Source organism: Mustela putorius, unplaced genomic scaffold, assembly GCF_011764305.1.
Source record: "Mustela putorius furo isolate JIRA1106 unplaced genomic scaffold, ASM1176430v1.1 tig00003923_pilon_pilon_pilon, whole genome shotgun sequence".
In the NCBI taxonomy this organism is placed as follows: Eukaryota; Metazoa; Chordata; class Mammalia; order Carnivora; family Mustelidae; genus Mustela; species Mustela putorius.
The window spans coordinates 8847191-8859292 of NW_025422068.1; the positions used below are offsets into that span (position 1 = coordinate 8847191).

The 12102-nt window shown below is 56.9% G+C and overlaps 1 protein-coding gene across 6 annotated transcripts in view; it reads right to left on the reverse strand.

Annotated features, from left to right (window-relative positions):
- Positions 1 to 12102, reverse strand: part of COL23A1 (collagen type XXIII alpha 1 chain) — a 311296-nt gene that overhangs the window by 24920 nt on the left and 274274 nt on the right. For all 6 annotated transcript variants that reach the window (XM_045069295.1, XM_045069300.1, XM_045069299.1 and 3 more), the window contains one exon: positions 1032 to 1058. In XM_045069295.1, coding sequence (XP_044925230.1) covers positions 1032 to 1058 — 27 coding nt within the window. The remainder of the gene's footprint in view (positions 1 to 1031; positions 1059 to 12102) is intronic.

Below are 12102 nucleotides of genomic sequence, written 5' to 3' on the forward strand. Positions count from 1 at the left end.
GTCCAGCCACTGTACAATCATTGATTCATAACCTCATCTGACTATCTTTCTACCCAACCATTCTTCCTTCCTTCCGTCTACCCACCCATACACCCATTCATCAACCCATTCATTTATCTATCCATTTGCCCTTTTATCCAACCATTTATCAATTCATTTTTTTAAAAGATTTTATTTATTTATTTGACAGAGAGATCACAAGTAGGCAGGGGGGAGGAGCAGGCTCCCTGCTGAGCAGAGAACCTGATGTGGGGCTCGATCCCAGGACCCTGAGATCATGACCTGAGCCGAAGGCAGAGGCTTAACCCACTGAGCCACCCAGGCACCCCTATCAATTCATTTTTTTCATCCATCCATCCATCCATCCACCCATCAATCCATTCATACATCCTTCCTTGCATCCACCCGCCATTCATCTGTCTGTCCTTCCATGCAACGATTCATCAATCCATTTGTCCATCCATCCATCCATCTATCCATCCATCCATCCATCCACCCACCCACCTGCCTATCCACCGACTTCCAATTATTTATTTAATTATGCTGTCTCCCTGAGCAGCGTGTTCATTCTGCTGAAGATGCCTGTGGACCATAGGCTCCTGGCCCAGGTGTTGAGAACTCATCAGCCCAGTGTCTACCATTGGGAAGTCTTGAGACTGGGGGGTGGCGGGGGGAATGCTCTGTGCGTGGGGCTTGCTAGGAGAGGCTTGTATGTTTTGAAGGCTGACTCAATGTCAAAGTGCAATTTACACTTCTCCACATCCCCAGCCTGCAGGGCTGGTTCAAGCGAGGAGGGTCAATGGACCCATTTGACAGAGCCTCAGGCTTGTGAGGTGAAGGGCCCCCCAAGGGTGCACAGTCAGCAGGTAGTGGAGCTGGATTTGAACTCCAGTCTGATGCCCAAATGACTTCTCTCTGTGCTGAGCCGGGTTCCCGGTGGCCCCTTCCCTCTGGCACCCTCCCCCTATCACTTCCAGCCCCACAAGTGGCCCAGTCCCAGGACCACCTAGAGTTTCCCTGTAATCACTTACGGGCTTGCCATCCAGACCCAGCGGCCCCTGGAAATGAGAGAGACAGAGAGAGAGGTTACACACCAGATAGGCATTTCCTGTGTGTTTTATGACCCAGAAGCACTACTGGATATCAAAGACCAAAACCTGACGTGAGCCTGTGGTCTGAGTACATTTCATGCGAGGGCATCTGGGTGTTTACTGTCCAGAATCCCCTCCTCCAATGACAGAGCCCTTCTTCTTCTCCAGGACCACCCCCATCTGCACATATGGGGCTTGGGAGTACGGTCACATTCCCTCAACCAGGGTGAGGGGTTCAGGGATGAGTGTCATGTCTGGGACTTTGGATGGTGACCCTGTAGGGGAAAGAGGGCTCTTTTCTCTGATGGGGCTAAGGTGGAACTCCTGGGGGCACCATGTGGCTTGAGGAAGAGCCAACAGAGAGGAAGCCAGAGTGGAGAGACAGAGAGCAGAAAAGGTCGGCTGCTGAAACCCCCCGCTACACACTTTATTTGTCCACAGCTTTGCTTTAATCCAGTTCGAACCGAGTTCACTCACACGTAAGTCAGCAGGGACTGAACGCATCCTCCCGCAAAATGCATGTGTTGAAACTTAATCCCTGGGGTGATGGCCTTAGGATGGGGGGCTTTTAGGAGCCTCATGGATGGGGCGTCAGCCTATTCAGAAGAGAGGTTCCAGAGAGCTGCTGGCCTCTGTGTCCACCATGTGAGCACACAGGGAGGAGGCAGCTGCCTGCAGTCCGGAAGAGGGCCTCCCACCAGAACCCCGACCGCACCGGCACCCTGACCTCACACCTCCAGCCTCCAAGACTGTGAGAAGTCGATTTCTGTTGTTTCTAGACTACCCAGTCCGTGGCCCTTTGTTAGAGCAGCCCAAACAGGCTAAGACAGGCCTGAAGAGTCCTAAAGGCTCTTTTAATTCCCTGCACTGCTGTGGCCTTAGCAGGCCCAAGTCAAGGTCAAGAGAAGCCAAATCTCCCAAGGCTGGGTCTCAAGGGCTGGCACATCGCAGAGGCTCTGGGGGCTCCATGGTGTCTGCAGGGGGTCAGGGACGGCTGCCAAGCAGCCCCCACAGGCGCCCTCTGCCTGTCCAGCCGCTGCCTGCTCAGAAAGCCCCCCTGAGCTCCCCCACCAGGTAAGAGTATACAAGAATCCAAGGGCAGTGCCACCAACTGGGTCTGACCAGTCTCTGTCAACCCCTGTCCTCCTCCCTGCGCGGCCTCCTCATCCCACAGACGCTGCAAATGTTCTAGGCAGTTCCACTCTCCTGACCCTGCACATGAACCGCATGCCCGCCAGGCACACCCCTCACCCCCTTGTGTACCATCCTCTGTTCAGTCACCTCCTCCTTCACGATGCCCTCGGGGCTCCTTCACTTCTCAGAAGTCAGGCCATCTGTCCCTGCACCCGGCCCCTTTTCTAAGGGTCGCACATCATACCGTGCATTGTCACTGTGTGGTCTATACAAGTCTACCAGCGGATCCAGGAAAAGGGTCTGACCTCTGTGTCCCCAGTGCTCGGATGAGGCCTGGACAGAGCACACGCCTCTCAGTGTGTGTTGAGTCAAAGCAAGGAAAGGTACTGAGAAAGACAAAGCGTGAGCAGATATGTCTGCTCCGAGGCAGGACAGACAAAGGGTTCTGGCAGTTCTGAGCAGGTGGACAGCCTGCCAGGCTCTGGGAGGTATTGGGAAAGATTAGGGAGTTCTGGCCTGAGAAAGTAACAATTGGGGCTTTAGGGAGGGCACCGTGGGCAGAGAGCACAGCGGCAGACAGGAGCTCTGCCTCAGCATCAGCCTCCCTCCCATCCTGGTCTCTCTCACGTGTCCCTGCCCTGCGGAGGCTGCACTCTTGTGCCTAGCACTGGTGTCCTCATGGCCTGGCCCAGCCTCTACCTTGGGGCTGTCCTGTGTCCCTGGTCTTCCCAAGCTCTCTACTTCTTTCTCATATCATGGCTTCACGTGGGCTGTTCCCGCCGCTTTCAAGGCCCTGCCCTGGCTCCTCTACCTGGGAGACACTCTCTGGCTCCTGGAAGCCAGTCTCTCCTCCCTCAGGTCTGCACACGGCCTGGGGCCCAACAGTGAACAGTCAGTTTCCCCGGGTGCACAGTCAGACCTCCCTGAACTGGGCCAGCTACGTCCCCAGATGTCCTAAGAGGGCCTTTTCCTTACACCAGGGCCTTGCTCCAGGCAGAAAGCCAGGGCAGTTCTGAAAATTTGTCCCTTAAGTGGCCCTGGCCACCAGCCTCAAGGTCGGCTGAGGGTCTGGACTTCGAGACCATGTCCTGGGGGCAGAAGGAATCCCAGGAGACGGGGTGGGGTCTCGGATCTGAGGGCTCCTGGTCAGGAGGGCTCCCAGGCTGCTCACCAGGGACTGCCCTCGCTGGCCCACCTCCTGCTGGCTCCCAGCTGGCCTGACCCCTGGATCCATGCGCCTGAGGCCCCCCTCTTAGTCTGCTAAAATTGGACCCTGCTCCTCCTCTACTCCCCAGGACCAGAATACACAAGGGGCCCAGTCCCACCCTGAGTCTCACCTGGGGGCTCCTCGTGGCCCCCATACTAAGTCTGAATCACCGCAGCAAGCCTGTAAGGCAGGTGTTATCATCCCTGTCTTTATAGGAGGGAACTGAGGCCCAGGGAGGGGAAGGTCTCGCCCCAGGTGACCCAGCCAGAACAGGCCAGGGCTGGAGTCCAGAAAAGCACTTCCACTCCGTCCTCCGGGCGCCGATATCCCCCGGCCATGCTCTCTCGTCTGCCCAAATCCCTCATGCAGACAGAGATGAAAAAAGAGAAGCTTAGAGCTAAGTTAATCTCCTTTCTCTTCCTGTGCCATGCCGTGCAGGGAGAGAGGACACGGTGGGCCTCACAGCTAAGTCACTGGCGGCAAAGGGCCCCTCACAGGCCCTGGGACTCAGTGCAGGGCTAGTCTGAGGGAGGCGGGCACCCCTCTCCTGGGGGCCACTGAGGAGGAGACTCTCCGTGGCCACACCCTTCCCGGCCTCCACCCTCACTGCCGCCCTGGGAAGCAGGCCCCACAGCCCTATCCTACAGATGAAGAAGCTGAGGCATCGGGACCATCCAAGGGCTGAAACAGGCCCTCCTCTCAAGGCAGTTCTCCCTCTCCCACAGTACAGGGCAGCACCCTTGACAGGTGGCCCCTAGGTCCCAGGGGACCTAGGACAGAGGCTCACGGGCCTTGCCTTCCTTCTGGGATTCCTGGGATGTCTGTCTCCCCAACTGAACAGCCCCTCTTTGGGCAGAGCTCTCTAGACCCTCTGTCACCCTAGGCCTCTACCAGAGAGAGTGCTGGGTCAGACAGACGTGCTTGCTGTGTGACCCCAGGAGAGCCACTCAACCTCTCTAAGAGTCTCAGCATCCTCATTACCTGTTCTCTCCAGCAGGGCTGTTCCTGCCCTGGGTTTGCCCCAGCTTTCCCCTAAACTCTGCCACACCGTGGCCTCCTGGCAGCCCCTGGGATTTGGAGAGAGCTGCTCCAGAGGTCTCAGGGAGTATATGTGGGGCCTCTGGAGGCCCACGGACTTTCACCCACCACGCTGTTTCCTGGCCCCAAGCTCTGCTTTCCCAGTTCCTCCACTGCAGACAGTCCTGCTTCCACCTGGAGAACTACTTGTTCCTCAAAGCCCAGCTCAAATGGCCCTTCTAGGAGCCTCTAGGAGCAGCAACATCCCCCGAAGCTGGGTCCCCATCCTTCTGGAAGAGAGCCCCGGGGCTGAGCTCTAGGAGACATGCCAGGTGGTCAGAGGAGGCTGGCTCTGGATTCAGACATATCTGAGACCAAATCCAGCCTTGCCCACATGCCAGCTGGTGACCTGGGCCGCCTCACTTGTGACAAGGAGATGCAGGCCTCCCTGCATCGCTGGCCTCTGTGTGTGTGTGTGCATGCACACATGCTATGTGCACTCAGGAGAACACATGAACTGTGCAGAAAGAGACAGGACAAAGCAAACCTCCTTCACCCCTCCCCAGCTCCTTTCCCAGAGGGGCGGCACAGGTCCCACTGTCTGCATGACCCCCCCCAACCCCCCCGCTGGAAGCAGTCCTTGTCTGGAGAAGCACATATGTGGAGCCCTGCCTTTCTTATTTTTAAAGCCCTCTATGGGCTACACAGTGAACATCTGTGGGTCCATCTGGCTTCACCCACAAGGCATGTCCTAGCCCTCCTTGCCACATTCCACGAAAGGCTTATGACACATGCTGAGACCTGAGCATCATCCCCGTGGCCCTTCCCTAATACCTGCAGTCTCTCCCATGCAATTCCCTGGAGAACTTTCTAGAATGTAGACCTGCTCTCCTGTTGCAGCCCCTCTGGGGCAGCCTCACTCCTGCAGGATGATGTCCCAACCTCCTGGTCTGGTGCCCAAAGCCCGCCTGCCCCTTGCTGGGCACAGAGCATGTATCCTGGTTCGGCCCTTCCTGGGGCTGGGTCTGTCTCTGGTCCATCAACGCTGGGTCCCCAAGCCCCATTCCAGGATGTCTGCAGTATGGACAGAGAGCACACAGGGCTGTGGGTACCCTGTTTTTCTAGAAACGGGAAGGCACTTCCACTCCGTCCTCCGGGCGCCGATATCCCCCGGCCATGCTCTCTCATCTGCCCAAATCCGGGAGGCTGTGTGGACCATCTATGAACCAGACGTTTCCATGGGCTGGAAGGATGCCTGAGCCAGGCTCTGGAAGTCCTCAGAGGAGCAGAAATGCTCGAGGGAAGGGCCAGGAGTTGGTCTGAAGGGAGTCAAGGACAAACACGGGGTGGAGGTGCGGAGTGAGGTGCGGAAGGGTCCAGACTGAGTGTTCTAGCCGACAGCAAGCCAGTCTTGGGCAGAGGAGGGCCATCAGGAGTGCAAGCAGTCTGGACAAGCGGACCCCAGGCCTGGGCAGGGGCACGTCCTTGATGGCAGGAGCCTTGTCCTGTCAAGGCAGCCCTCCCCCGCCCCAGACTAGGGGGCATCTCCCACAAAAAGAGCGGGGAAGGAAGGCACACGGGGCAGCCACAGGCGAACGCAGAACTTTGGCCTTGCCAGGGTTCAAATTCTGTCTCGGAGCCTCCGCTTCCCCGGGACAGGCACTCCAGAGGGTCGGACGCCAACAGCACTGTGCCCGTGGCCAGTCTGTTCCCATGGGCTCCCTCTCCTGCCTGATCAAAGCCATGGAATTCACCAGAGGTTTTCAACACATTCTGCCCTCCAGGAAACCCCACAGCTGTTTACAAGCCTCGGTTCTGCTTTAAATCACTATCTGCCCCCCTCCCCACTGCAGATCAGCAGAGCCCCAGGACAGTTGCCGGATGTGCTGTGCACGAGACACGCAGGCCAGGCAGGCCAAAAGCCCCGCAATGTGCTGGCTTGGTTCCTCGCCTAGCTCAGTGACCTGAGCCACCTAGAGCCTCAGTTTTCTTATCTGCAAAATGAGGGATGTGTCCTTCTCCTCTCCAAGGACGTGTCCAGTAGAAGGAGTCCTAGGTCTGTCTCCTCTGCCTCTTCCTCTCCCAGACCAACCAGAGGCATGAGACCCTAGAGGCAGGCTGACACAGGCATGGGGTCTGCATGAGCCCTGGGTAGTGCTGGGGAGTGACCTTGTCTGGTTCTTCTGAATGGCAGGTGGTGGGACTCTGGCTGCACTTTTGTGGGTCTGCTCCCACCCTTCCAACTTCCCACCACTGAATATTTCCCAAGCAGAGTTCTTCCGAGCCATCTCTTAGGAAAAATTAGCAGGAGCAGCAATGGAGGGGAGATTTCTTTGGGAAATAAGTTTGGGAAGCTGAGTCTGCTGGCTCATTGCTGGAGGGACCCTGAAGCAAAAGGGCTGGGCCGACTGTTTATCCCGCACGGGGTTTGGCTCTGTTCTTCCTTGATTAGTTAGGGCTCAGGCTTCCCAATCTGCGACACTGTCTGCTGCACTGAGCTAAATCCATAAACAGGCCGTGTTTAGGTGCAGACAGGAGTCGATGCTCAGACCGGCTGAAGCAGGGTGCCTGTCTCCCTTGCCAGTTGTAATTCATGCTGACGGCTCCCGTCGGGGAATGGAGCCTCCAAATTGCACCAGGACAGGGCCTGTGGATGTGAGGGGGCTTACCAGGATTATCAGTCCAGGGACCAGTAATTACGGCCCAGATGTTGACAATTCATCAAATTACAAGGCTGTTGGGCCCCAGGGTCCCAGGCTGGGATGTGTGCATTCCTGTGAGAAGGCTCCCTCATTAGAGTGGGTGGGCAGCCGCCGCAGGGCAGGTCAGCCCCATGTGGTTCTGATTTCTCAGACCAGGCTTCACACACATGGACCACAGCAAGACTGTCCGGGTATAGTAATTTCCCGGGCTTGGATTTCGTTGTGGGGTAGAGAGAGGACTGTTGCTTCTTGGGTCCAGCCCGGCTGAGCTGGCTGCAGGTTGGGACATCATCCTGCAGGAGTGAGGCTGCCCCAGAGGGGCTGGTTCTGATTTCTCAGACCAGGCTTCACACACATGGACCACAGCAAGACTGTCCGGGTATAGTAATTTCCCGGGCTTGGATTTCGTTGTGGGGTAGAGAGAGGACTGTTGCTTCTTGGGTCCAGCCCGGCTGAGCTGGCTGAGGTTGGGACATCATCCTGCAGGAGTGAGGCTGCCCCAGAGGGGCTGCAACAGGAGAGCAGGTCTACATTCTAGAAAGTTCTCCAGGGAATTGCATGGGAGAGACTGCAGGTATTAGGGAAGGGCCACGGGGATGATGCTCAGGTCTCAGCATGTGTCATAAGCCTTTCGTGGAATGTGGCAAGGAGGGCTAGGACATGCCTTGTGGGTGAAGCCAGATGGACCCACAGATGCTCACTGTGTAGCCCATAGAGGGCTTTAAAAATAAGAAAGGCAGGGCTCCACATATGTGCTTCTCCAGACAAGGACTGCTTCCAGCTCAAGCCCTGGTGGTGGGCCCCGGTTCCTCCTGGGAACCCCGTCCTGGGATCTGTGGCCCTTTGTAGAGCCATCAATTAATGGTGTCCCAACTCAGTCAGCCATGAAGACTTTAGCTGGGCGGGGTTCCAGGAACCTGCTGAGGTTAGGGGCCTGGTCCAGCTGCCACCCTCCAACTCTTTGTCTGTAGGGTGAAGGGCTGTCCCAGAGCCAGGCTTGTTTTGGTTCGCACAGTTAAGAAACCCAAACCCAAACCCAACGAACTGAATTAGTTGCAATCTTTCAAAAATTGGGATGTCGTGCACAAACATCCAGTTTGTGCTTTTCTAGAAAGGTTGGAAGATGGTGCCGCCTCTCCACCCCCAGGTGGCATGCCTGGCAAAGGTGGTGAGGCAAGAAACTCCTTAGCATAGCTCCGCCCCTGGGCCACAGGCCCCGCCCCTGGCCCGGAGGCCCTGCCCCTCGAGTGGCCGGCTGCCCCTGACCTGGTGATTTGCCCCCGGACCAGGTGATTTGCCAGCTCTGTAGTCGCATCTGGGTTTGTAACCCTCCGCTTAGAAAATCTCCTGGGTCCCTTTCAGCTCTAAGATCCTGTGAGGCCAGGAAGCCATCTGGCTTCTATTTTGGGGAGAGGGCACGCTCAGTCTATCCTGTGCGCGCTGGAAGCAATTACGTCTGTGTCCGTATTATACATCGTGGCTGGAAGAGAAGGTGCTATGCCTTTGAACCGATCCCAAAATACCTGCTTAAATTACACATTTGCCTGCTACATGATTACCCTGTCAGGTATCAGGAAGGATGGTTCCTGGGTGGGGAGAAGGGAGTCAGATGCCCACCCGACTCCCACTGGGTGTGGGACCGTGCAGTATGGGTCAATGAGGCGCACCCTGTGTCCCTGAGCCGCCAGCCTCTGGGCTGGTTTCTCCAGCCCAGGCACGTGGGGCTGGTCTGGTGGAAGGCACTGGAAGTAGCAGTCTGGGGTGGGAAGCTAGCAGGACGCAGCAGCTGACCCCACAGTAATGGTCTGCGTGTGGCATGAACCACAAGATGGAGATAGTCTAAGGGAGGCAGAAGGTGCAACTGAGAGGACAGAGGGACAGGGATGGCTGGCAGCAGACACTGAGGCTGCAGGTGCTTCGTGGGGACCCCTGGGGTCCCGGCCACACCCAGGCCTCTCCCGTTGCACCCCCTGGGCTGTGAGGCCGGCCCTCCTTGGTTTCCAGACAACGCAATTATCCTGCACTGGTGTTGAATTAGTTGGAACCCTTAAGGATCCAAGATTTTGTGTGAAATCTGGATTTCCAGCTTCTCTCTAACAGTCAGGGAAGCTGTGATAATGATCCAAGTGCGTGGGCTGCACTGTGGCACTCTCTAGGTGGGGCCTGTGGCCCCCCAAGTTCAGCCCTGCAGTTGGTGGGGGCAGTCCTGCGCTCTCCCACATCCATGCCTCACCTATTCCTCCCCTGGCTGGCCCATATAGGGAACGCAACTAAGAGCATGTGAGCCTGCATTTCCAGCTCTGAACCATCTCTCCAAACCATGGACCCCTCTCCAGTCCCTCACCTGTCCCTGCCTAAGACCTGGCCTCTCTCCCGCACCAGCTTCCACCAGCCTCCCTATCTCTAGCTGCCACAGCCTGGCTTTCCCCAGGGAGGTCAGGCGTGCTCAGGTCTACCTGGGACACGAACCTGAATTTTGTGCCTAAACCCTGAGTGCTTCCCACCTCATCATTCCCCTCAGGCTTCAGCAAGCACCTGGCAAGTACCCCCACACCAAGCTCCCCACCCGCTGCACTGAGTTTGGGTCTGAGTAGCTCTCCAAAGAGGCCCTATTGGTGGAACAACTCACTTGTGGGAAGATGACCCATTGGGGCCAGCCTCTCCTTAGATGCCCTTCCTGGTAAGTGAGCGTGCAGCCCTTGCATACCTCCAGTGATGGGGAACTCACTGCTTCCTGGGCAGTCAGATAGGTTAGTGAAGTTTTTGTGTCTGTCCAGTCCTTCCCAGGTTGGACACCATTGCAAATTCCCTCCACCTTTTGGCTCCTGGGGAGGCAGCCAACTGGCTTCAAGATGCTAGCTTCTTCCCCCTCGCACCCTCCTGCCTACACCACCCCCACTCTTAACCAAGCCAGCTGGCCCTGTTCTCCGTAGCCTGTCTGGATATTACTCTCCAACAACCTGGGTCAGCACCTACTTGTATTCTGTCCTCAGGTCACACCTCCCTTCCCCAGAGCAGCACCCCTGACCCCTATGTGGCCAGGCCCGGGTTGCAGGTGGTCCCAGCCCTGACCTTGGCGCAAAGTGCCATTGAACTTTGATTCTCTCTCCCACACAACCACAACCTCTAAGAGGGTAAGGACCTTGGTATGTTTTTTCACTCTTTCATCCCAAGTGCCAAACAAAGTGCTTCGTAAATCATGAGAACAAAATACACGGTTGTTGAAAGAACCCATTGCCATGTGAATGGATGTCTGGTCCCAACCCCCACCCCCACCCCCGCCCCCGCCCTGGTCTCTAACCCTGGGGTCAGCAGAGGGCGCTCTTGACCCGCTGAGGGCCATCCAGGGCACCTGAGGACTCCTGCGGCGGGGGTGGGGGTATGTGTGTCACAGCCAGGGTTCTGGGGACTGGGGCACTGGCCCAAAGGGGGCTCCTTCAGCCTCCAGGGCTCCTCTTGCTAAGGTCAGCGGCCATCACCGAACCCAGCTTGTGTGCCCAGCATTAAAGGCTCTTGTGGGGTCATTTACGGGTTACCCCAGTGGCCAAAGACAGGTTGGGGATGTGTCTGAGGCCATGTAGTCTATGGAACCCCAAAGCCCATCCTCCTTCCACTGTGTGAGCAAGACACAAGTCCAGTCCCTGACTTCAGAAGGAGCTGGCAGGACCCCCTCTGTACCCAAATAATGGCTTTCTCTCAAGTCTGTTTGCTTGGAAGGTCTGAGTTCGCCTCGGTGACCTGGTTCAGGTCTGTGAAGAAGCCGTCCACCTACTGCAGAGAGGACTGCTTTGTTGCCTGGGGAAGGGAGAAGAAGCTCAGCCAGCAATCGGGCGGGAGGGCTGTGGTGTGCAAAAATGTCACTGCAGGCCTCCCCCTCCCCACCCCACAAAGGACAGGAGGGGTCCTCATCTGCAGGCCCCCTACAGGGTGTCCTGTGGGAGGAGCTGGACTCAGGGACAAGGCTGCTATCTGGGGCTGGGGGCTCTCAGCTACTGCCAAGAAGATGCCCGTAGCTGAAAACCCCCCAAAACCCGTAGCTACGGTGTGTAAGCAAGGCATATAGGGACCCCAGAGGTGACAATCAAACACAGCACAGGTCCAAGGCCAGGGGTCTGAGTCAAGGAGTGTACACTCCTTGGTAAGTGGGACCGTGGGGAGGAAATCCCAGGAGGAGGCCCTCTCCCTCGGGCCCAGCTGTGTCTCCCCAAGGTTCCAATCTGAGGACCATTATCGGGGGCTCGGGAAGTCTCCTTTCATCCCATCCCCGCTCTACCCGGAACCAGGGGGTGGGGGGGCGCGCTGGAGAGCGGCGCCGCAGGGGGCCAGAGGAAAATGAGATGTAGGTTGTCGAAATCGAAAAACAGATGAATTTGGAATATTACAGATGAATCATTTAACTAATTACATTTTTACAATCAAAGCTGTTTTTGAACTTCGAGAGTGCAAGAAAGCATATGAATGTGTGGTGCTCCGTGGTCCTTTTTGGCTCACTTGATTAATTCCAAACGGTCCAACGGAGTTCTGTGTTTCAAAATGGTCCCAGGCCGAGACCCTGTCTCATCGACCACAGTTTAGCCCAGAGCGAGGATAGGCATTCCCTGGGACCTGGGTTCTGGGTGCTGGTTTCCCGAGGCTGGGGGTTCACCCCATGCTGATTCTAGAACCCCTTCCTTCCGTTCTGCCCTGTTGCCAGGGAGGTCCGTCTCTTCTGTGTTCACACAAGTCCACATCAATTGGGGTTTCTGCGGCCTCCAAACCCTGCATTCAACTTCACCTCCTTCCTCTCTCTGCTGACCCCAGAGGCACTGTCCACAGGGGACAGGGACCCCACTGTACCTCCCATGGGGTTGACAGCGCCCACGTGTGTGCTGTGTGCAATGTCTCCCCAGCTTGCCCTCCTGCCGAACTCCTGCTCTTCCCTCAAGACACACCTCAGATGTCCCTCTTTTGT